The sequence below is a fragment of the Myxine glutinosa genome, chromosome 5 (assembly GCF_964187855.1).
Source record: "Myxine glutinosa chromosome 5, kmMyxGlut1.1, whole genome shotgun sequence".
NCBI lineage: Eukaryota > Metazoa > Chordata > Myxini > Myxiniformes > Myxinidae > Myxine > Myxine glutinosa.
This window is the reverse complement of record NC_136265.1, coordinates 177,103,285-177,128,704: the sequence shown is the minus strand read 5'-3', so window position 1 is coordinate 177,128,704 and position 25,420 is coordinate 177,103,285. Positions and strand designations below refer to the sequence as shown.

The 25,420-nt window shown below is 44.1% G+C and overlaps 1 protein-coding gene across 1 annotated transcript in view; it reads right to left on the bottom strand.

Annotated features, from left to right (window-relative positions):
- Nucleotides 1–25,420, bottom strand: part of LOC137426676 (uncharacterized) — a 123,430-nt gene that overhangs the window by 69,385 nt on the left and 28,625 nt on the right. The window contains exons 2-4 of the mRNA XM_068115450.2: nt 17,988–18,061; nt 11,618–11,738; nt 11,306–11,503 (exon numbers count right to left, since the gene is read on the bottom strand). Coding sequence (XP_067971551.2) covers nt 11,306–11,503; nt 11,618–11,738; nt 17,988–18,061 — 393 coding nt within the window. The remainder of the gene's footprint in view (nt 1–11,305; nt 11,504–11,617; nt 11,739–17,987; nt 18,062–25,420) is intronic.

The following is a 25,420-nucleotide window of genomic DNA, read 5'->3' as shown; positions in this document are numbered from 1 at the left end:
TATCGCCAGCTAAACAACGTGACACTCAAGGACTCATATCCCCTGCCAAGAATTGACGATACCCTCGATGCCGTTGCGGGCTCAAATTGGTTCTCAACTTTGGACCTCAAGAGTGGGTATTGGCAGGTGGAGATGGATAGGGCAGGGAAGGAGAAAACGGCATTTTCCACAGGTAAGGGGCTGTATCAGTTCACTGTGATGCCGTTTGGTTTGTGTAACGCCCCCGCCACCTTTGAGCGATTAATGGAACATGTGCTAGGCGGCATGCCATGGCAGTCCTGCCTGGTATACCTGGATGACGTCCTAGTACATGCCAAGACATTCCCCCAGGCTATAGCTAATTTGGACCAGGTGTTTGGGTGCCTCAGACAGGCAGAGTTGAAGCTGAGTCCGAGTAAGTGCATTTTGTTTGCAAGAGAGGTGGCCTATCTAGGTCACGTTATCGGTCGCGAGGGGGTGAAAACAGACCCAGGCAAAATTACAGCGGTAGAGGAGTGGCCCGCACCACGTACCATCAAGGAGGTGCGGGGATTTTTGAGACTCTGCTCCTACTACCGGCGCTTTGTGGCGAAATTTGCGGAGTTGGCCCGGCCCCTTCACCGGCTTACAGAGAAGGGGACGCGATTTAATTGGACAAGGGAGTGCCAAGAGGCCTTCCTAAAATTGAAGGGGTGTTTGACATCCGCACCCATTCTAGCTAACCCCACTAGTGACGGGACCTTTACCCTGGACACGGATGCAAGCCAGGAAGGATTGGGTGCAGTTTTGTCGCAGACACAGGAGGGCGTGGAGAGAGTGATTGCTTATTATAGTCGGGCCTTGATTAGGCCCGAGCGAAATTATTGCGTCACCCGCAAGGAACTATTGGCTATGCTGGCTGCCATGAACCATTTCCACCCGTACCTGTACGGGCGGAAATTTTTGGTTCAAACTGACCATTCCTCCTTGCAATGGCTCCTTCGGTTCAAGGAACCGGAGGGCCAAATTGCAAGGTGGTTGGAAAGGTTGCAGCAGTACGATTTTAATGTGACCCATAGGGCCAGGAAGGCCCATGGGAATGCTGACGCACTCTCTCGGCGTCCTTGTCTGGGGGAAAACTGTAAATTTTGTGCGAGACACGAGGAGAGGGAGCAATTGGGCGATTCTGCCCCGATCCCCGTCGTCCGTGCAACCCGGGTGAGAGGGCCAATTTTGCCACTAACCGCAGATGAAGAATTTGGAACTTTGGCGTGGAGCACGGCCCAGCAGGAGGATCCCGTCCTGGGACCGGTGTACAAATGGGTCAAATTGGGGCAAAGACCTAATGGGGAAGAGGTCACCCCCCTCGGGGCACAAACAAAGGCATATTGGGCTCAGTGGCAGACCCTGGAATTGAAGGATAACATCTTATATCGCAAGTGGGTGGAGGTTCCTTCTGAGAGAACTTCCTGGCTGGTGATAGTCCCTGACAAATTTAAGAACGTCATATTGCAACAGGTGCATGGTACCCGCTCCGGCGGCCATTTGGGCAGGACAAAGACAACATCTCGGGTCCGCCGGAGGTTCTATTGGGTGAATATGGGGCGCGACATACAGGACTGGTGTCGGAGATGCGACGCCTGTTCTGCCAAAAAGGGACCAGCAAGGAGGATGAGGGCCCCCCTTCAATTACACCAGGTGGGGGCCCCCCTTGAGCGGGTGGCCATGGATATTCTAGGACCACTACCCCTCACCCGCCAAGGTAACAAATACATCCTCATTGTAATGGACCATTTCACCAAGTGGCCGGAGGCCTACGCCCTCCCCAACCAAGAAGCCGGGGTGGTAGCGCAGGCCTTCGTGGAAGGATTTGTATGTCGGCATGGGATTCCACAGGAGCTGCACACTGATCAGGGACGAAATATCGAAAGCCAATTGCTAAAAGATGTGTGCAGACTCCTGTCAATTGGGAAAACCAGGACAACGCCCCTAAGACCCCAATCTGACGGGATGGTGGAAAGGTTCAATTGAGCACTGGTCCAACAACTGGCTTTGTTCACCACCACCCGTCAGGATGACTGGGACGAACATCTCCCATACTTATTGATGGGCTACCGAACTAGCCAGCACGGGGCCACCGCATGCAGTCCAGCGTTGCTTATGTATGGGTGGGAGTTGCGGGCTCCCGCCGACTTGCTATGCGGTCCCGTGCCAGACACCACTGATATCCCGCCGAAGGAGGGTTACGCACGTCACCTGGAGGAAGGCATGGAGAGGGTCCATGCCTTCGCCCGCCGCCAGCTCCATCTGGCGGGGGCCAAGATGAAGCGCAGGTACGACCACCGGAGCCAGGGAGCCAGTACGCTCCGGGGATGAAGATTTGGTTCTTTAATCCCCGGAGGCGGAAGGGTAGGTGCCCAAAACTCACCTCTCCCTGGCAGGGCCCGGGGGTCGTCTTGTCGCAAGTCTGTGACGTGGTCGTAAAGATCAAAATGGGGCCACGAGCCCTCCCTCGGATCGTCCATGCCGACTGTATAAGACCTTATACCGGCGAGCAGGCACCCTCGTGGATTGCCTCGGCTTTAGATGCCGAGGCAGGACCCAGTTCCTCTTGTGAAGGGGGCTCATAGTGCCAGAGGACTGGGGGAGTGATAATGGGAGATGCCCGATGTGGAGGGATGGTAAATTTGCCATCCCTCCCACCCCGGGCACATGAGCAGTAGTTTATGGGGTTTTGGCGGTGCAAACCAAGCCGGGGAGGGTTTGGATAATTGTTAGGGACTTAGAAAATGACAATAGGTAACTGTAGATTTAAGTAGCGACATCATACCGGTAGTAGGGGACGTAGGTAGGTTGGAATGGTTGTTAACGACGTGGTGGTATGTGCAATAGTGTAAGGGATGACTGGGCATGCACTAAGTTAGAGGGAAACCAGTCAGCTTAGATGATGCAGTGTATGATTGAGTAATTGAGATTGTGAGTTGTATTGAACGAATGGTCCTGGAGGAGAGACGGGTGCAAGAGCCACCAGGTGGGTGTGAGCACCAGGTGAGTGAGCAAGTGCAGGTGAAGCACAGGTGTATGGAGAATGGTTGCAGGGAATAAATGGTATGGAATATATGGAGAATGGAATAGATGGAATGGCGTATGGAATGGATGGTCGTGGAGTGAGTAGTGTGTAATATGTGGAGTGGAGTGGTTGGTGCGAAAGGAGTGGATGGGGAGGATGGACCCCTTTCACGAATACCCGAGGAGGGTAGTTTAAGAGTCGGTAGAGGGTATAGGTAAATTGTGGTGGATATTGGCATCTGTGGTGCGTGTGGTAGAATGGTGGTTGGATGGGTGCATTAGTGAAGTGGAAATGGCTGGGCGTGTGGCCTGTTAGTGTGTGTATGGTTAAATGGGCACTCCGCCACTGTTAGGATGTCGGCCAGGTGAGGCCGCAGGTGGGCTCTGGGAGCCAGTAGAGTTGTTCAGTGGGGCCCGAGGATCCGGAGGACGGACCCGGGTAGCCCAGTGCCAGAGAGGGCACCGGGTGGGGAGACCGAGTGGGACCTTCCCCAGGTAGATAGGTTAGGGTAAGGAGCAGGTAAGCTCAGAGGCAACTACAGTGGCAGAGGTGTGCAGGTGAGTAGACCTGCTGGTGAGTCACACAACCCAGCCCGGAAATTGTGCGAAGGCACAGGGAGTTGAATCGGGGGAGTGAGACCCCAAATTGGTGAGCACCACAGTTTGGTCAATGGGAGTTCGGTTCTTAGAACCACATAGTGTAAGATGGCCAATGGTTTGGCAGGGAAAGACCCCGGGTAGAGTAAAAGTGTTAAAGCCATTTTGAAGGATAGTGAGGATTGAATTCTCTTCGCACCATCTACATCCACTCACCAAGGTGACAGGACTCCACACCATGTTTTTTGTTGCAAATGTTTTGGGAATGTGAGATGCATCATGACGTGGGGGTGACATTGTGCTTGTTTATTCCATCTCTTCCTCCTTATGAGGGATTGATGATGAATTGATTGATGGCAAATTTTAGAAATTGGGATTTTTGACGAATTTGGTATTAGGGGAGATATGGGGAAGACGAGACAGTAGAGACGGAATTTGTAAATGTGTAGAGTTGTGTAAATACGGGGTAAGGGCAAGGGTAGGGTAGGTGACGGGGGGGGGTGACGTACGATAGGGTCGAGCTTTCTCCGCTCGTTCCCATGCGCACCTCACCTCTGCATTGCCTTGTTTTAATGTGTACCCTTGTGACCTTGTGACCTTGCTCCGATGCTTGCTGTGTCTTTTCCTTCCCCACTCACGGCTTGTCTTTTGGGTCCGGGGGGGGGGGGGAGTGCGCAGGTAGCCGCACTTGTGTGCCCGAGCCGCCGCTGCACAGCCTGCCTGGATCAATACACCACCTTATGGACCACACGACTTGCGGCCGAGCACCACTTTATGGACCACACGTTTTGTGGCCAAGCACCACACACTGATGGACCCCACGTGTTGGGGCCTGACCCCTCTGCTGGGACTGGCCATGATGGCGAGAGAGAGAGTTCTTTGCTTGCGGACCACGGTGAGGTGGCGCCTTTTGCCATACAGGTGGACCACCCATAGTTGGCCCCTGTTGGCCCGAAATAAAAATGGACGCGTTGTGTACCTTTTTATTATTTTCAAATAGGCAGCAAGCCACAAGAGATAACAACTGGAAGAAACATCGGACCAGCAGAGCAGGAGCTGACAAGGAAGGTCAACAGTTTGTGTTGTTTTTATTTGTGAAATGAGCACTGGATGGTGCTTTGTGTGTTTCATGGTGCTTATTGGTGCTTTGGTGCTTTGTGATGCTCTTGTGCTCGGAGGTGCACTGCAATATCAATTGTGCATCCCCGGGCACTTGAGTATGGTGTATCGGTGCGGTGCAGTGCATGCTCTTCCTCTTTTTCAGAAACATATTTTTGTCTCCCAAAATGACAGGTCCTGGGTTTGCAGTGTAAATACAAATTAGTGTTTTGTAAATAATGCTCCCCACCGTATATGTGTAGTTTGCGAATAATTCCGTGATTCGGTTATTCTGTGGGCGTGAGTCTGTTAGGTAGGATGCAACGTAGCAGGCGGGACATGCGTAGTTGTTTTAAAACTGTCGCACTCAAGGGTAAGGTTAATAGTAGAGGGCTACTAAACCTGAGTGTCACATTAAGTAAAGTTATTTCGGGTCGGGCCGACCCTAGAGGAAAAACGGGTGCTGTGTTACGGTTTTTAGAACCTTCACTAGTAAATTTTAGTAAATGTTTCCCTTATAAATGTTCCCCCTGTAAATATCCCCATCAATTGGCTTGTTAAAGATCGCACCCTAGTTAGTCCATGTACAACACGTAGCGAACCATAGGACCTCTCCGTAGTTATTTCATTATTATGTGTTTCAGTTAAGGATCTGTTCCCAATAGTTGAATCTGCGTTGCATTAATCAAATAAGATAAGCCCCTTTCAGTCCATTTTGCTCTCCCTCTTCAATTTGTGGTACCTCGCTTGCCAACAGCGTTCGCCGCCGTTGCACTGGGCTGTTTACTGGCACCACGCCGCCATTAGCCATGCGGTCAAGCCGAGGAGGAAGGGGGCGGAGCCGCCAGAACAAGGTGTGGCACGTCAACTCGTCATCGGAGGTGGAGTCAGCGAGCCCCCTACCGACCAACCAGGGCTGGCGAGGTACCATCGCGGGCGTGGCTCTATGAAGCGCGCATTGATTCCAACACGGGTAATATAAGCACGAGCGCCGAGCGCGAAGCCTTTTTACAGAGAAGGCAGAGAGAGACGTGATCCGGCAGGTGAGGGAGGTACCAGGCGAGCATACCGCTGGATCGTGAGGCAGAAGAGTGGGTCCGTGACGGCGACAACAATACAGTAGTCAATTGACATTGTCCGACCGTGTGTGAAACCGAATACGTGAAGCTGCCGCCGGCTCTTTGCTTCCAGCCCGGAGCGTGGACCTGGAGCGGACCTCCTTGCTGTGCCTTCTACCTGAACCTTCCAGCCCTGCTGTCCCACTTGGACCCTTCTCCTTCGTCCAGTCATTCCTGCCTGCTATTCCCCTTTCGTGTCATTCTGTTGTCTGTCCTGGGCGTTGGTAATATAAGACTGTTTAAGGCTGCCCTGTGTATCTTCTTCTTCTTCTTCTTCTTCTGTATATTACTTCGTTCCTTCTTCTTCTTTGGTTTTGTACATAGTTAATAAATATCTGGTATTCCTTTACTTTGGTTTGTTCTTTCCCCCGATCGCTTTAGTCCCTTCTTTCCATTGAATACCTGTGGCGCGATTTTGGCCAAACGCTCGGAGTCGGGTTAGTCCTTTGTTAATGGCTCGAGCTGCGGATTGCTAAACCGCTCGGCAAATACCATCTTGTCCGTGGTTCGAGCGGTACTTGTCTCCCTGTTTTGCGGAGGGATTGGTAAAGGTATTCGGGAGAACACCTTGACCAATAACACTGACCAATTTCACCACGCAAAAGAGTGTTATAAGTACCAGGACCAGAGACGGCCAGCTTAACAGGCCAAGGGGATTAACCCCCCCCCCCCTTTCTAAGGGGAGTGCCGTCTCTGAGATCCGTAACTATATATATAATATATATATATATATATATGTATATACAGGGTCCATCAGGGAGGTGTGACGATTTTCAGAAAACTCGTACAGTTATTTTTAGTCGAATTTTTATTTTTTTTAAAGACGACATATACAGACTTGGCATTTAATATGGAATTTTTTTTTGTGGGGGTGAACTTACTTTTCAAGATGTCTTAGAACCAAAAGTTCATTGGAATTATGTTGAAATTATTCAAGATTTTGTTAATGTGACCTTTAAAAGAAACAAAATCCACATTTGACATTTCGAAACAAATAAATTGATCCTTGAAAGTGATGTAAACTGATATCGAACTCAATTCATCCAGAAGTATCTCTTTATTTCGCACATTAGCCAAATATTTTTTTAACAAAAACAAAAGTTAAATTACGACTGGGATTACGGACAGTAAAATTACAGTTCAGTACTTCGTGTAACCCCCACGAGCATTCAGGAGAGCACGTACAAGTTGAGGCATGCTGTTCACGAGATTTGCCAAGGTTTGGACAGGAATCGCTTGCCATGCAGTGACAATAGCCTGCTGCAATTCACGCACAGAGGTCGGCTGCTGGTCCAAGTGGTTGATTTGACGCGTTAATTCTGCCCACAAGTTCTCTATCGGATTCATATCCGGGGACATGACAGGCCACTCCATATGCTCTACACCACGGTCAGCAAGAAAGTGTTGGATCATGCGAGCACGATGAGGCCGTGCATTGTTATCTTGGAAGACAAAGTTTCCTCGAGAGGCTGCACGAGCAAATGGAAGCAATGTTTCTTCCAGAATGGCCCTGTACTTGAACTGGTTCAGGTTTCCATTCAGAACAACCAGGTCAGTTTTGCCCCCTGCATGAAAAGCAGCCCAAGCGGTCACCCCACCACCTCCAGCTTGGACTCTTGGCAATATACAATCTTTGTTGTAGGCTTCATGCACTTGTCTGCGCACTCGGACGCGGCCATCTTGACGATAGACCAGAAATCTAGACTCTGTCACTGAAGATCACGTGATTCCAGTGTCCTGGCTGCCATTGACGGTGCTCTCTGGCCCACTGCAATCGGCGCTGGCGGTGTTGTCTGGTCAGGCGTGGCTTTCTCAGGGGACGCCTGGCACGATAGCCTGCTTGAACCAGTCGTTGGTTGACTAGCCTCCTGGATACAGGCACATTTGTCAGTTGCTGCCACTCAGCCCAAAGCCGATTAGCTGACTTGGTACGGCCATTGCGGACTAACCGGTGCAGCTGGCGATCATCCCTCCTTGTGGTTCTGCGGGGACGTCCTGGCCTCGGTATTGGAGTAGGGACACCCCTCTGAGCATTTCGTTTCAAGATCTTTGACACCTGACCTTGAGTGATGCCATACTGCCGAGCAATAGCACGCTGTTTCATGCCGTAATTTCGTAAAGCCACCACTCCATGACAAACAGCATTGTCGAGTTGACGGACCATCTCCAGAGAAAGCGGCAATAACTTTTGGAGACGTGCAGCAGATGTTTTCCACTAATACAGAATGCAACAACCCTTGTATACCCGACTGTGAAGCCAATCATCAAATGCACCTGTCCGTACATTTTGCCACGCCACCTGTGATATAATCCTGTTGTTGACTTCTTGCTGCGACAGACAATCAGTGACATGGTTCTTTTAACAAATAAATCACCAAAGTGTAAAAGAAACTCACCAGATTGATATACTGAGTTAAGAAAGTAAACCCAAGTCAAGAAAAAATATATATTCCATATTAAATGCCAGGTCTGTATAATGCCATGTAATACACTGTAACAAAGACATTTAAAAAAATGTGATTCATGTTTGAAAAATGACATCATCTAAATGGCGGCCGTTCTTGTCCAAGCATTCTTGCAGACGCGCGGAAAAGTTCCAGCATTTCTCAGCACAGCAGCATCCCTCAGCAGTTCCAGCATTCTTTCTGCGAACGTAAACCACCGTACGAAATCATTCTGCTGCAGTTCTTGAACCACCATGATTTTGTATGCATGATAATGAAGGTCCAAGTGCAAAATTCGACGAACTGATCTGTCTGACATCCGTAGAGCGCGAGCGTGCCATACCGCTGACCGACGAGGGCTGGCCTCCACAGCTTGTCGAACCCTTTCGATGTTTTCCGGGGTCCTAACGGTTCGATCACCTCCCCGAGCTGCTCCCGGCCTCACAGATCCAGTTGTCCTGAAGTTTTTTACCCACTTCAATGTTGTGTTTCGAGACGGAACGGCGCCACGTCGACCAACATTGAAGTGAGTACGAAATCTGCGCTGTGTAAGCACCACCGAACTACCCGTTTGAATAAACGTCTCAACAACAAAGACGCGATGTTCAATCGTCCACAGCTCCATGGCTACTGAAATGGCGCCTAACAACGAGTAACCAACAGCCATCACGCATGCGCTAGACCCCCCCACTTGCATTGTTATACCCAATTCAAACATGAATTACATTTTTAAAATGTCTTTGTTACAGTGTATTAAATGGCATTATATATGTAGTCTTTAAAAAAAAAAAAAATTTGAAATTCGATGAAAAATAACTGTGTACGAGTTTTCTGAAAATCGTCACCCTGTATGTATATGTATGTGTATGTGTATGTGTATGTGTATGTGTATATATATATATATATATATATATATATATATATATACATACATACATACATACATACATACATACATACATACATACATACATACATATATATATATATATATATATATATATATATATATATATATATATATATATATATATATATATATATATATATATATATATATATATATATATATATATACAGTCACGTGAAAAAGTAAGTACACCCCATGTAAAGTTTTGACTTTTTCAACATACAGCTATTTGATCTTCATTTCAACAATATTGACAGATAAAGGTGATATAATATAACAAATATCATGAAACATTTACATTTTGTAGTCCATTGTATAATTTAAATAAACATAAATGCAAATTTCGCATGTGGAAAAAGTAAGTACACCCAACATTTATCACTACTTCAAATACCTAAAATTAGAATCAGGTGCACCAGCTCAGGTGCAAATGATTAAAACATCGTTAGAGAGGATCTTGGAGGAACCTGTCTTATTTAAACGTCAGACATTTAGTTTGGTCATCACGGGACTTACAGGTAGCTCTTGCCACTGTTGATGTCAAAGTGCACGAGTCAACCATGAGAAAGAGGCTGCACAAATTTGATCTACATGGGAGGTGTGCCAGGAGGAAACCTTTGCTGTCCAGAAAGAACATCAGGGCAAGACTAAAGTTTGCCAATGAACACCGAGGCAAAGACCAACACTTCTGGAACAATGTGCTCTGGACAGATGAGTCAAGGGTACAGCTATTTGGCCACAGTACCAGAAGACATGTTTGGTGAAAACCAAAGACAGCATTTGACCACAAGAACCTGATACCAAGTGTAAAGCATGGTGGTGGAAATATTATGGTTTGGGGCAGCTTTGCTGCATCAGGGCCTGGGCAGCTCACCACCATAGAATCCACGATGAATTCTTCATTGTACCAGAGGGTGCTTGAGGATAATGTGAGGCCATCTGTCGGAAAGTTGAAGCTTTTCCGAAGGTGGACCTTGCAACATGACAATGACCCTAAACATCTATCTATAATTCCAGTAATCTCTGTCTGTCTGTCTGTACGTTTGTCTGTGACCGCTGTTTCTCGACAACCACGGGTCCGATATACTTTTAACTTGCCAGGTATATTGCTGGGGACCCGAGGATGTGCCTTTTCAAGGTTTCATATTAATCGGACAATTACTTACCGAGCTATGTCCAAAAAACGATTCAACCAATCAGAGAGCAGCGAACGATCGCGTGTGCCGAACGTGGCGGGCACACTCTGCCTCGGATGGCACATTTGAGAGCGTATTCATTTATTTCACGTTTGCAAACTATGTTGGCGTTAAACTATGTTTTACAACTAATAAAAACGAATTTGCGATTCATTCGCTTTCCTGCGCGTTTGTGCACGCGATGGCGATTTCTTTACCAAACTCCGGAAGCCGTTCGCTTTGGACCAAACCATTGCATGTAAATAGAGGGGGGGGATTGTCACCACTCGCAAGCCGTTCGCTTTGGACCAAACCATTTCATGTAAATAGAGGGGGGGGATATAATTTTAGATATAGATATAGTACGGGAATGCCCTAGTACCAGTAAATCCACCAAGGAATGGCTGAAAAGAAAGAAATGGAGGGTTCTGTAATGGCCAAGTCAAAGCCCGGATCTAAATCCCATCGAGATGTTGTGGGGGGATTTGAAACGAGCTGTGCATGCAAGAAACCCCTCAAACATCGCACAGCTGAAAGAATTCTGCATGGAGTAGGCAAAAATTTCTCCCAGTCGATGTCAGAGACTGGTAGACAGTTATAAGAAACGCCTACTTGAGGTTGTTTCTGCCAAAGGGGGCAATACCACCTATTAGAGTCAAGGGTGTACTTACTTTTTCCACATGCGAAATTTGCATTTATGTTTATTTAAATTATACGATGGACTACAAAATGTAAATGTTTCATGATATTTGTTATATTATATCACCTTTATCTATCAATATTGTTGAAATGAAGATCAAATAGCTGTATGTTGAAATATGTTGAAAAAGTCAAAACTTTGCCTGGGGTGTACTTACTTTTTCACGTGACTGTATACTGCTTCTACCTCATCATTCAAACATGTAGGTAAGGACAAAGAGAGGTCATTCATGTTACCAGTATTTCATTGAACGGCAAAACAGTGGCTGGGATTTGAAGATGCGCACACGTGCGTGTCGGTACCAGCTCCCAGAATCCCAGGTGGCCATAACCCAATACATGTCCTGCTTTTTCTCATAAGAAAGGCAAGGCTGGCCGACGTCGTCACCTGTGGCGTTTACGGGCTGGAGGAGCCAGGAGTGCAGGCAGTCACATCTACATTGAACAGGGAGAATGCAGGTGAGTTTGATCGATAGGTCAATGCAAAACACAAACGTGTGTAACAAGCAGTGAAAAGAGAATTGAATGGAAAATGATGTTACCACGTACAAGTTGTCAGATGAATAGAACATATATTCCAAGCGAACGATTTCTCTTTCACGGAAAAACATTTTGTGGCCTTGCTCAATACGGTCAATGGCATGATGTATGCACATCTTCTTCCAGGCACCTGTACAAAGTATAAGCATTCACAGCTCCACTCATTTATATGTTCCTCATAACAAAATCTACTGCAGGGCAGAACCTGCTGAGGACACAGAACAACCAACACCTGTCTCTTTGGTTAAATATACCATACTACTGTTTGTCATGGGACAATGACTGTTTTTCTGACTTGGTCTGACATTGATACCCTGGATTATTAACTACAGAAATCAAACCGACTGTTACCATTGGCTGTGCAGTGGTCAAGGTAGAGGTATTGAACACGATAAACTACCGGGCCACGTGTTCACAATCAACACCATGATTCAAAGATGTATGCATGAAAACACACACACCGACATATACACACACACACACACACACACACACACACACACACACACACACACACACACACACGACGTATATACACACACATACACACACGCACACATACCGACGTATATATATTGTTGCGGATCTCTCGAGCCCGTCGACGTAAAGAGGGGGGTTGTTCCCTTTTCCCCCTCGGGCCTTCGAGTCCACGAGGCCGAGTCGCCACTCCCGTAGCAAGCATGCGGAAGGGTATCTGGTCGAGTCCCTACGTACCTTTGATACACACGCCGCCACGAGAACGGGGACTGGGTCTCGCACGAGCCACGCTAATCGGATACGCTGAGCGGTTTGCGTGTCACGTGACTCGTGCCGTTAATTATTGTTGAACCTAATTGAGCGGTGTTATTCGTACAATGCTAGGCCAATGGATGGAAATGACGGGAACGACCAAATGGAAGGAAGAACAGGTATATTTACAACTATACAAGGATCAGGATAAAGAGAAGAGATACAGAGCAGATGCTTAATCAGTCGTAACTTATCCCCGGACAAGGGCCCACTTAATCACGCAGGGAAAAGAAGCAAGGACAAGTTCGCGCTCCAAACGCACCTTGGCGCCGTTCACTCCGGACAGCTCGCCGGGCGCGGCCCTCGGATGTTCGCGGCACGTGTGCTGGGAGCGCAGGCAGGGAGATCGTGCGTCTGTGGCCCCGGAATGGATAGTCTTCACAAGCGCGTTATTCACAGCCGCAAAGCGCAGGGCACAGGGAGAGTTTGTGCACAGAGAGGGCTTATAACAAGCAACCGAATTCACTCGTGGCTACAACGTCTCTTTCTCACTGGGACTTGGTCACTGCTGCACTTGTAGACTGCGGGGCTGGGCGACTCGTTGTGACAAAAGCTCTGACTGGGAGACTGACGCGTTCTCTCAACGAACCACGAATCTCTCACAACGCTCTCCTCCTGCGAATCTCTCAGCGTGGGCCTGGGGCAGGGTTTTATATAGCCCCTCCCCAGTCTTACCTGAATGTTCCAAGCCCCTCCTCTGGCTGCTGTTGTTGGCCACTCCCCTAGAGATCCGATTGACTGCTCACCGCTTACCGGCCACTCCCCTTGCAGCTCCTCCCTTCGGCCTGCCAGACTTGTTCTAGGCCTAGCACGTGGCATTCTAGCCCAAAGAACACCTAACTCACTGGCCTGCTCAACGCATACTAACACAGGAAAGGAGACTATGCTTACATTTAATAAGAAATAACTAAACTAAAGCGAGGCTACATGTTGTGGTGCAACTACCTACGAGGGGGGTTATCCTTTATTCTGAAAACCGAAACAATATACACACACACACACACCGACGTGTATATATATATATATATATATATATATATATATATATATATATATATATGTATATATATATATTCAGTGGAACCTTGACTTACGAGTTTAATTCGTTCCGTGACCGAGCTCGTAACTCAAATTGCTCGTATCTCAAATCAAATTTCCCCATTGAAATGCATTGAAATGCTATTAATCCGTTCCAGCCCACCAAAAACCACACCAATTTTTTTTTAAATATACAGTATATATAAAAATATCTCGCGCTTTATATTTCACCTGTATGCAGCATACAAGTTGGCAGGATGGCCTGGACTGGAGGTACGCACACTTGACTCTAAAGTCTAAACTGTCCAGCCTGGGTTTGAATCCCGACCCAGCTATAACCTGTCATGGGTGAATCACAGGCAGGGTGATTCATCAATGTGTGTACCGCTAAACTGGGCGCCCCGTTTGCGTCCCATTAGTTGTTGGATGTTAAGGATCTCACCGTGTTTTCCACAAAGAGAAGGCGAGCTATCGCCGGCACTCTGAACAAGTTGTGGCCTGGCATGGCATAAACATGAAAACATGAACATGAACATGAAATGTTCGACATGAACATGAAATTTTCCGAAATAACCAAAATGCGAAAACTAAAATGCAGCGCTATACGACAGAGATACGTACTGTACTTGAACGGCAAGATAACCACGTGACCAGAACCTACCTGGCGGCGTAAACTCGAAATAACCAAAATGCGAAAACTAAAATGCAGCGCTATACGACAGAGATACGTACTGTACTTGAACGGCAAGATAACCACGTGACCAGAACCTACCTGGCGGCGTAAACTCGAAATAACCAAAATGCGAAAACAAAAACGCAGCGCTATACGACAGAGATACGTACTGTACTTGAACGGCAAGATAACCACGTGACCAGAACCTACCTGGCGGCGTCAACTCGAAATAACCAAAATGCGAAAACTAAAATGCAGCGCTATACGACAGAGATACGTACTGTACTTGAACGGCAAGATAACCACGTGACCAGAACCCACCTGGTGGCGTGAACTCGAAATAACCAAAATGCGAAAACTAAAATGCAGCGCTATACGACAGAGATACGTACTGTACTTGAACGGCAAGATAACCACGTGACCAGAACCCACCTGGCGGCGTGAACTCGAAATAACCAAAATGCGAAAAAAAAAATGCAGCGCTATACGACAGAGATACGTACTTGAACGGCAAGATAACCACGTGACCGGGTGGCGAAAGCTCGTAACTCGGATCTCGGCTCGCATCTCAAAGCAATAAACTGCCGGAGCGACGGCTCGTATCTCGAAAAACTCGTAAGTTGGGGCACTCGTAAGTCAAGGTTCCACTGTATATATATATATATATATATATATATATATATATATATATATATATATATATATATATATATATATATATATATATATATATATATATTGTTACGGACACGGCTAGGATGTTATTTGCCGAGCGGATGGCCGCCGCGCCCGAACAGTTACCCCGACTAACCCGATTCCTGAACGTTGGCCGAATCGCGCCACAGATATTCAATGGGGAAAAGACTAAGGCGACACGGATGTGAAGAAGAAGAAGAAGAAGAAGAAGGAGAAATAGGGAATACTAATATAATTTATTTGCTATTTACAGGACCAAAAAACCCAAGGATAAGGAAGGATAATAAAACAATTTACAGAAGGAATCAGAGACACAGTGAAAATACTAGCTTAACTAAACAGGCTTAACTTAACCCAGGGACAAGACAAACAAAACAAACTCACGTACACAAGAAGGATAGAATGGCAGGAATGAATGCTGGAAGGAGGAATGGGAAGGTTCAGCTGGGGCAGATGGTTCGGGCTCGATTCCGCACGGGACGTCGGGCTGGACCTCGACAGCCACCGATGCCACCGCAATCTGGTTCCCGCGGGGTAATGGGTCGAAGCGGCCTGGTGGAGTCAACTGCTGGTGGAGCCAAAACTACTGGTGGGGCGCAACTCTTTCGTTGCACTTCTTACTTCGCACTTCTGTCAAAGGCTTCCCCGCGCTTCTTGTTTCGCACTTCTGTCAAGGCTTCCCCGCGCTTCTCTCGCACTTCTCCGAACTCATCTGCTGCCTTAATCGTCTGCTCGTGCCGCTGTGTGGACGTCGCGTGCTTTTTTCAGGACTCGTCTGAGGTGGGGGCGTTTCCCATGGGTTATATATAGCCCCACCCTTGAACCTTTTTGAACCTCCCCGATCGCTCTTCCTCCGCCCTCTCAAACCAAACCCCTCGTGCTTGGTTGGTTGTTCGGGGCTGGCTCCCTCCTCCCCTCTATGACGAGGTGGAGACCCGCCCTTCTTCTCCGAGCCGGAGCACATGGCGAATGGAGTCGCGGAGGGAACAGTTGGCAATTTGTTGGAAGGGGAATGTGAAGGGAAAGGGGATCTACTCTTATTTAATGCAGTGCAATGGAGTATTTAATTAATGGAAGACACAGCCTTACACTAATACACATAATAAGGATATAACTACTGAACAGGGATATATGGTGTCCTTCTTTATGGAATTAACTACGGGAACACCCTTTGATCTTTATACAACAACAATTGCAGGAAGGAGGGTGACATTTTACCACAATTCATTACACAACAATAAATTTAAAAAACATTCTCATATCCACAACAATATATATATATATATATATATATATATATATATATATATATATATATATATATATATATATATAGTTGTGGTTTTGAGAACCCTTCACTTGTAAATAATAATAATACTTGTAAATATTCCCATTTTTGTAACGGTCAGAGGTCGCACCCTAGCTAGGCCATATTGCAACATGTAGGACACCATAGAAACCCCTTTGTAGTTATCTCATTAGTCTATGTTTCAGTTAAGGCTCTGTTTCCAATAGTTTGAATCTTCGTTGCATCAATCAAATAACATAGGCCCTTCCAATATCCCCAATCTCTCTCTCTCCAAATGCCATCAGTTGACACCTGCAGTCGGGGTTACTTCCTCCCAATGACCACCCCTGCTTTTTGTTGGCCGCGTTTGTGGCACAGAAACGCCATTAAACACGCAGTCCAGATCGGAGAAGAAGGGGGAGGAGTTATCAAGGCAAGGCGGAGCCCTGTTAAGGGCAGAGCCGGGGAACCCTCGCGACCAATCAAGGCCGAGGCGAGTTCCTCGGTGGGCGGGTCGACATAAACCTTTGCTTTGCATAAACGACATAACAGCTTGATACACCAGTGGTTTACTTAAGCACTTGTGTGGGACTGCTTCGTGGCAGAGCAGAGAGAGGGTCGCGCTGTTCAGAGCAGAGCGCAGAAGGCAGACGGTTCGAGGCAGCAGCGCAGAGCAGAGAGAGAAGGTCGCAGTTCGCAGAAGGTCGATGTTCGTGGTAGGGCAGAGCAGAGAGAGAAGGTCGCAGTTCGCAGAACAGAGAGAGCGCCCGAGCTGTTCAGAGGCAGAGAGGGAGAGCCAAAGTTCGTGGTACAGCTTGAGAGAGAGACAAAGAGATTCCTCCCCGATATATATTCCCCCAGCAATAAGGTCCGCTCGCGTTCAACCCCGAAATAACAACCACGCTGTGCCGGAGTTTCGCCGTGGCACCAAAGACGTGGACCGGAGTGAGACGTGGACCGGAGTGAACGTGGACAGGAGTGAGGCGAGAACCGGAGCGGAGCCACGCCATTCCTTTGCCTTGGACCTTCCTGCCTGCCATCCATTCCCCATTCGTGCGAGTCTGTTCGTACTGACCTGGGAGTGTTACATAAGACTGTTTTAAGCTTGCCCTGTGTGTTCTGCTTTTTCCTAAATCCTTGTAATTATCATTGTGTATAATAAACCTGTGTTCTTCCTTCACTTTTGGTTTCCTCTCCATCCGGTCGCTTTAGTCTGCTTCCTTAAATTGAATATACGTGGCACGATTTGGCCAACGCTCAGGATCGGGTTAGTGTTTGCTAACGGCTCGGATTTCGGACTGCTAACCGCTCGGCAAACTCCATCTTGTCTGGGTCCGAGCGGGAATTATATCCCTGCTTTGCGGAGGGATTGGCAAAGGTATTTGGGAACCCATTGACTAATCACCCTGGCCAATCTCGCCCGCAAAGGAGCGTTATAGTTTCCAGGAATGGAGACGGCCAGCTTAACAGACAAGGGGATTAACCCCCCCTTTGGTAACGGGAGTGCCACTCCGAATCCATAACAATATATATATATATGTATATACACACACACACACACACACACACACACACACACACACACACACACACACACACACACACACACACACACACACACACTCACACTTTCCATTATATAACAAAACATATGCTACCTCACATTTGCACACACACACACAAACAAACACACACACACACACACACACACACACACACACACACAGTAACTTGCACATTACACAAACATTACCTAGCACCTCCATTTAGTCTATGACTCAATCAAACTGTTATTCAAATACAAAAAAAAGAACCGAACTGGTTTCCCACGTGCTCTACTGCACTCACTGGAAACCACTCAAAACGTTTTGAAATGTAAACACACACCTGCTTACCTTTTTCCTCAGCACCTTTTAAACATGGTCTGGCACGGAAAGAATTTCGCTGGCAAAACTTCTTCCAAAGTGAACTGAAAACATAATCAAATGAAATTCCTTTTAAGATGCATCCATGTAAAGGGCAATTAGTATGGCAGATAGGTGCAGGAATCGTGCCTTGGCACACAGAGTACAAGCATGGCATTTGGCACACAGAGTATGTCCTAAGAAAGATATTTGGCTATAGGGCCATCGCAGATTTGTCCTTTTTTGAAAAATGGCCGCCATTGTTGTCACAGGACAAATCTGCGATGGCCCTATATCCAAATATCTTCCTTAGGGCATACTCTAACTGTGTGCCAACTCTTGTGCTTGTATCATTAAAGACACAATTCTCCCAAATATTTCACCTATCTGCCGTACTAAAAATTGGGCGCCATTTTTATTGGACACATCTGTGATGACTCTAATAGTCAGAATATTTAACTGTGTAGCAAATACCATGCTTGTGTTAGGGATATTTTCCTACAGTAGTATGTAATAGATGAACCAAAAATTCAATGTCAGAAGAGAGTCACAAATTTTAATTCCCGAGGAGGACAACACTTTCTGTCTGCCATAAAATACACAGCAAGAAACAATAACCTTTATCAAACCATATCACAATTCACAAATTACATTGCAAGATTCACAGAAGGTCCCAAGTGAAATCCTGGTACAGTAGGGATGCACAAAGAAATCATAAGGATACAGTAGCACGCACAGTATACAGTCAACATCACAGAAGGTCCCAAGTGACATCCTGGTACAGTAGAGATGCACAAAGAAATGTCATATCTAACACCAGCATGCATAGGATACAGTAGACATACAGTATGAACATACAGAATCGACCAGCCAAGTGAAGTATCCTAAGTACAGCATTACAAACCTAGTGAAAATCCTAAAGTACAACATTACAACATCTTACAATTCCAGTGCTAATCCTGCTAACTGGACATCAGTTTCTGATTCTTATACAATTTCAAGTGGGAGGAGCAAGTGCAGGAGGGAGGAGTGAAGAGAAGGGAGGAGAGCAGTAGGATTGGTTGGGCAAAGTTTGGGTGGGAGGGAGCAAGTGGAGGGGGGAGGAGCAAGGAGAGGGGAGGAGAGCAATAGGATTGGTTGGGCAAAGCTTGGGTGGGAGGGAGCAAGGATCGGGAGATACAATGTGATTGGTCAAGTGAAATCTTGAGGTGGGAGTGCCCCCCGCTGGGAGCAGATCTGCATTTACAAATCCTTTAATCAGAAGAATGTGTTGGTCCAGACTTCTCGGCACCAAGACAATATCAATCATGACGTTGTGTAAACGTTGCAGTAACGTTTTATAATGCCATTGCAGGGACATTTATTATTTAATATTTAGAAAATATACAATAGGAAAGTCCTTATTTAATCAAAAGGTCACTCAGTAGCTATGACAATCACATCCTTTTTCAATCTGCAAACTCATCCTTTCCCTCATAATTCAAAATCATACTGCAATCCCACAAAAGATCTTTACTGAGAAGCAGAGAGCCAGAGAGAGCTAGCCTACATGGATTTTATACTTTATTATTTCCGAACCGTTGTTCAGTTTCGTTTTGTTTTAAAACTCAATACTGCACGCAATTTTTGTAGTTCTATACACAATTTTTCTCAAAACCTAGTTGTAACATTAAGTTGAGGATGGATTTCGGAACTACCATCCCCCAGAAGTCACGTAGGCAAAAGTGGGAGGGGACACACCCTACAAATATTTACATCTAATTTATTAAAACAATGGTAGTTTTCCAGACCTCGTACTGAAAACGATTTGTCATAACGAACATTTGTTTACCAAGCGCTTTGGCAAGCAAGCACCCATAGTAATTAGCTTTCACCAAACAATGGACAGTTCTGAATACTAATTTACTCAGACATTGCAATGTCAGCTGTCAGCCATACTAAGGAAAAACAATATCTTACTTATAAAACTCATGGAACTTACTAAATCCAACATTATATTATTAATCATATTACCCTCAGTCATAAAAATGATTTTGCCATGGCAATATGCGATCTACCATTGCCTATACTAAGAGTTTTACTTTTCTCGAGCAAACGAACCTGGTCAGTGTTGGAGATAACTTGCCAACTGTAGAAAATCCCACATTCTGCATGGAAACCACAAAAACTTGCAGACTAGGAAAGCAGGTTGTGGCTCATAGAAATTACTTGCTTCATAAATTCACACTTCCACAATGTCTCCTCTGGTCCTGTATCCAGGACCACAACATAGAAGTGTTCAATTTAGTCATCTCAGTCACAGGTTGACCCTGTTTTGAGGAACAATCATTCAGAATTTTAACCCTGCTATCACAAATAATTCCTGTTCTTTTTATTTATTATTATTTTTTCTTCCCTTCGGTCCTCAGGTTAAATTTTTCCAAATTCACCTGAGGATCCCTGTCCAATGGTTCTCCACGGATATACCTTCTTGTAGCCCAGGCAGAATTTTTTTTGAACAGGTGAATAAAAGGTCTCCAACGTAGGCCATTTGCTTAGCCCATTCTCTGGCAGTATCCCTTATTTGCGATAGCAGTGCATCCAATTGTTCTTTCGGCTTCCATGTCAGGAACTATCTAAATAGTGAGGGGAAGTATGAGAGTGTAACATCAAATGGAATCAATACAGATCAATCATGCACATCTCTCGGAAAGTCTCATTGCGACTTGGAGGTTTGGGAGATGTAGTTGCAAAGAATTTAGCAGCGAAGCATTTAGTAAAGTAATTATGCAATTTTGTCCCTTCGTTCTTGATTTTTTCGTCAAATCAGTAATACGTTCAGAGTTGTCTGGAATATAGGTACAGCATTCTGAGCCAATGATGGCACAAGTTCCGCCTTTTTCAGTAAGCAACAAGTCTGAAGCCATTCTATTTTGCATAACAACGGTCCTCATTGCTACCATTTCAGCATTCACTTCAACTTCAACTTCAGCAGTTTCATTGGCAAGCCGTTCTTTGCTAGATGCCAATCTTAACAACTCCTGTCCTAATCTAATTGTCCCATACTGGGGAATAAGTAGCGACCCAGCCCAGTCTCCTATTGAGACGGCTCTACGTCCTCTTACATTTAACCACCCCAGAGCCTGTTTTCCCACACACTGGATCAAGCAAATCATTTTAAAAACATAGAATTAACACATTATAACTGACAATGTAATCAATATCCCGATTATGTCCAACCTTATAACAATTTACATTGGTTCACAAGTTCCCCTAGAACATTTGAAAGATTATATTTCATGTGTAACACCCGAACAAAACATATTAAATCAGGGGTGTACATCTTTCAAGCATAACCAAAGTGCATATGAATGTATTCAATAAATCTTCAAAATTATGTTTCCCTTTTTCCTCACAAAAATACCCAAAAATTTTCACCCAGAAATCTCAAATATTATCATGTATTAACCAAATGTAATCATCATGTAATCATCCAATATTAACCATTTATGTATTCTTATCATAATTATCACAGATCTCCTTCGTATCAATCTTCCAACAAAAAAAATGTCTGAAACACATATTTATATGATTCACATTACTTTCAGCACATAATTCCTTGAAATCATCATTACCTCCCCCTTTTTTTCTTTATTTTATGACAAATAAACAAAAAATAACAATAATAATACAATAGGCCTCAATTTTCCCATCCTTAACAATTTTTTCACATTATTTTCATTATCTCACATTCATTATTTTACAAATCTGTTGCCAAGATCTGTATTTTCCTCCTCTTCTTTTTATTAATATCAACCATTTTCTCTCGCCATGGAATAGTCCGTTATTCATATAAATAATCGTAAGAGTTCTGTGAAACATCTTCATTTTTAAAACTTAGCCAATTATTTTAAACATGTTTTCCCCCCCAAAAAATAACAAGTCACATTCTTTGTATATTGTCAACATTGTTCATCGTTAAGTATCATCCAGAACTAAAAAATTTTTATAAACCATCAACTTGTAGATGCATTTATTTATATCCTATTAACCCAAGAACTCTCAATTGCCTGGTTTTTTTTTTTAGTAATGCCATGTATCCATATTTCTTTTCAAAATGCTCCTAACATCCCATTAGACCTCAAATAACCTACAATCTGAAAAATAAATTTGTGACATTTCAACAATGATTACAATATCATTGTACTTCTCATCCGTAACAGTTCATTCAAAGGACAGATAGTAGCTATAGAACAGGTGCATGTATATGTAACAGGTGCCTGGTGCATGCCCCCAGGGCACCGTTTCCTTCCCTTTTCATCCACCGTATAAAATATCAGCACCATTCATTAAAAATACTATAAATATCACATAATTCCACTCTTCCTTCAGTGAGGCCAGTTTTCCATCTGGTTCAAGATTCACATTTCATTCCATTAATTGGAGCATTAATTCCATTAATTTATCATGACTTGTGATAAACATTGATCATTTGAACACAAATTGAACAAATTTAATCAAATAAAACACTTCCATTAACTTGACATTCACTAAATAAAATGAATTTTATGACTTTTCTCATTATTCAAAAAGTTTACAAAATGTCCCAAATCTGTATATTATTTTATACTGTGGTTACATTAAACCATATATATGTTCATATCTTAATCCAATCAGAAAATTGTCAATTTACCCCGAATATATGTCTGTACCCACATATGTCTGTATATTTTTTTACAAAATCCAACTTCCATTAAACTGAAAAATGCTTTGCTGACCCATGCAAGATCCCTTACAAATTTTGAAAACTTCCCAATGACATAACTTCCATTTCCCTTGAAATCTGTGACCACAAACCTTTCGTACTTGCACAACATCATAATAATACATAGTCCTTATCAATTTTGCCAATTTTCTGTACTATTATTTTCCCATATCAGGGTAGGTGTCATTTATTAAAGTCTGCTCATCAATATTCGCCTATTAATTTTTAGAACCACACACAATGTTAACATTTAGACCAATGTTTTTGTCCCACAATATATTATTCAGTGTTTTCCCATCTGGTCTATCATTATTAACATTTCCAGCTCCCTTTTACCTTCCTTGGTCCATTCTCCCCAAAATTTTATAAAAGATTAATAGCAGATATTTTCATATGCCAGATAACAACAACAACAACATGCATTTTAAGGCCATTTTCCTGCTAGAGTGGGGGCTAGCCTTGCGGTCCCCATAACAATCTTCTCCATTTGCCCTATTTTCTGCATCTCTCCTTGTTAACCCCTTGCCCACATTTCTTCTTCCATCTGCATTCATTTCCATCACTCTTCTCAACCAGTCACTTTCATCCTTCCTCAACACATGACCAAACCATCTCAACCTGTTCCTCTTTACAGCATCAATCACAGGCTCTATTCCCATCATCTTTCGCAATTCATCATTTGTCTTCCTCTCTCTCAACGATACTCCGCACATCCACCGAACCATTCGCATTTCCACCCTTTCCAGCCTTCGTTGCGCGCGCGCGCACACACACACACACACACACACACACACACACACACACACACACACACACACACACACACACATACACACACACCTTTCCCTTCAGCTTCATATCCTATGATTTCCATGTGAGAGTCATGTTATCATTAAATTTCATGCGACTCTCATAACGTTCCCATTAACTGGTAAATCAATTGTTCCGAAAATTGTCTTTCAGTTCTATTCCCCATGATGCCCCCCTAAACACACGTGTTAGTCCAATACAGGGTCTTTTAATTTTAATTTTCCAGAATTTCCAATTCAAATTTATTCTCTTCCTTCCTATGAAATCTTTTGTGAGAATTTTATGGAAAGTCACTTCCTTTTCCCAAATTTACTGTAAGTTCTCCAACGATCATGTCCGACCTTGAACAGAACAGAACAGAACGAATCCTGCAACAGATTTTCTCATACACACTCAAATTAGATCCATTTCACATATCTGTTCATGAAATTTCATAAATGATCACACAAGTAATTATCACATTGTAATGACCTCTAAACATTCCTAAACCAATAAGCTAGCCTGACGATGCTAAATACCCCACACTTTTGTATCATCAAACCAATGAATGACTCAATTTTTTCATGACTGTACATCCAAACCTAGATATTTTGAGTTTCGTAACTTTAATACCTCAAATTTTCCATTCCTTCCCTCCCTGATCCTTAGATGTAGGGATGGGTTCTTTTTAGGATCATGTTGCATAGAGCATTATTTTCCCAAACAGTGTGAACATTAAACTACACCATTACCTCTGACATCCCACAATTAACATTAGCTTTTCCATGACGTCGCGATATGACCTTATAATCCCATAAAACTCTTCGTTGCTTTAACATCCAATTGAAAATTCTCATTTAATAGCAATTCTATTAATTCCTACCATAATTGAAATAAACGTCACAACGTCAACAAAGATATGCAACATCTTGGTTGGTCAACGTCTTTATACTCATTTTGCTTGTCTGTCTACTTTTGTTTCCTAGTAACACCTAGTTTCCTTGTAAGCTCTACCTATGATTTAATAACACTTTCCACAGTTAGACCCATCAAAATTTTGCCAATAATCGTCAATTATTCATCTTCATCCGTTTTTCAACAAAACTACATGTGGAAAAAACACGGAGATTTCATCAGTACTATATTCCTTTAACAAATTTTTGTTTATGTTCTGTGCCTTATTAGTGACACAGAAAGATTAATATTATAAAGTCCCATCAATTTCTCTGAGAGTAAGTGTAGCTATGAAGTCTTGAAGGTGTAAAAATTTGACTTTGAAATTTAAATCAACAAGCATTCTGAGATGTGCCTAAACTATCAACAACTATTCTGCCATATTTTGCCTAAATTATGTCCGTAAGTCTTCAGATATATTTTTCTAGGTAATTACTGTCACAACAACACCAAAAATATAATTTCATCTCATAGCATTTTTATAAATAGTATGTCATTTCTCTTGAAGCAATCCAGCCATAAATATTATTTGGAAGTCTTTTGCTGTCAGAACACAATTTCTCTGCTGTCAAAGGTTAAAGTTTGGCCCTCGGTGACTCATCAGCTAATTGTCACTTTTTTTCTTGACAAAAAAACAAATATCTTTTATATTTATCCCATTAAAATCCCATTACAAATCCCATTAAAATCCCATGTCTTGTTACCCTTTGCATGCTGAAAGATTATTCATTAAAGCAATTAATTTCATAATTAATTTTACCTTACATCCTTACATCTTTACATCCTTACATATTTACCAAAAGGTTGAATCACATACCCACTTTTGTCCACAATTTTTTTTTCGTATCCACAACATATTTTTTAGAAGTGAGACAAAATTTGTCTGTACTTTGTCTCATAGAATCCACAGCACCAACATCGCAACCTCCCATCTGTC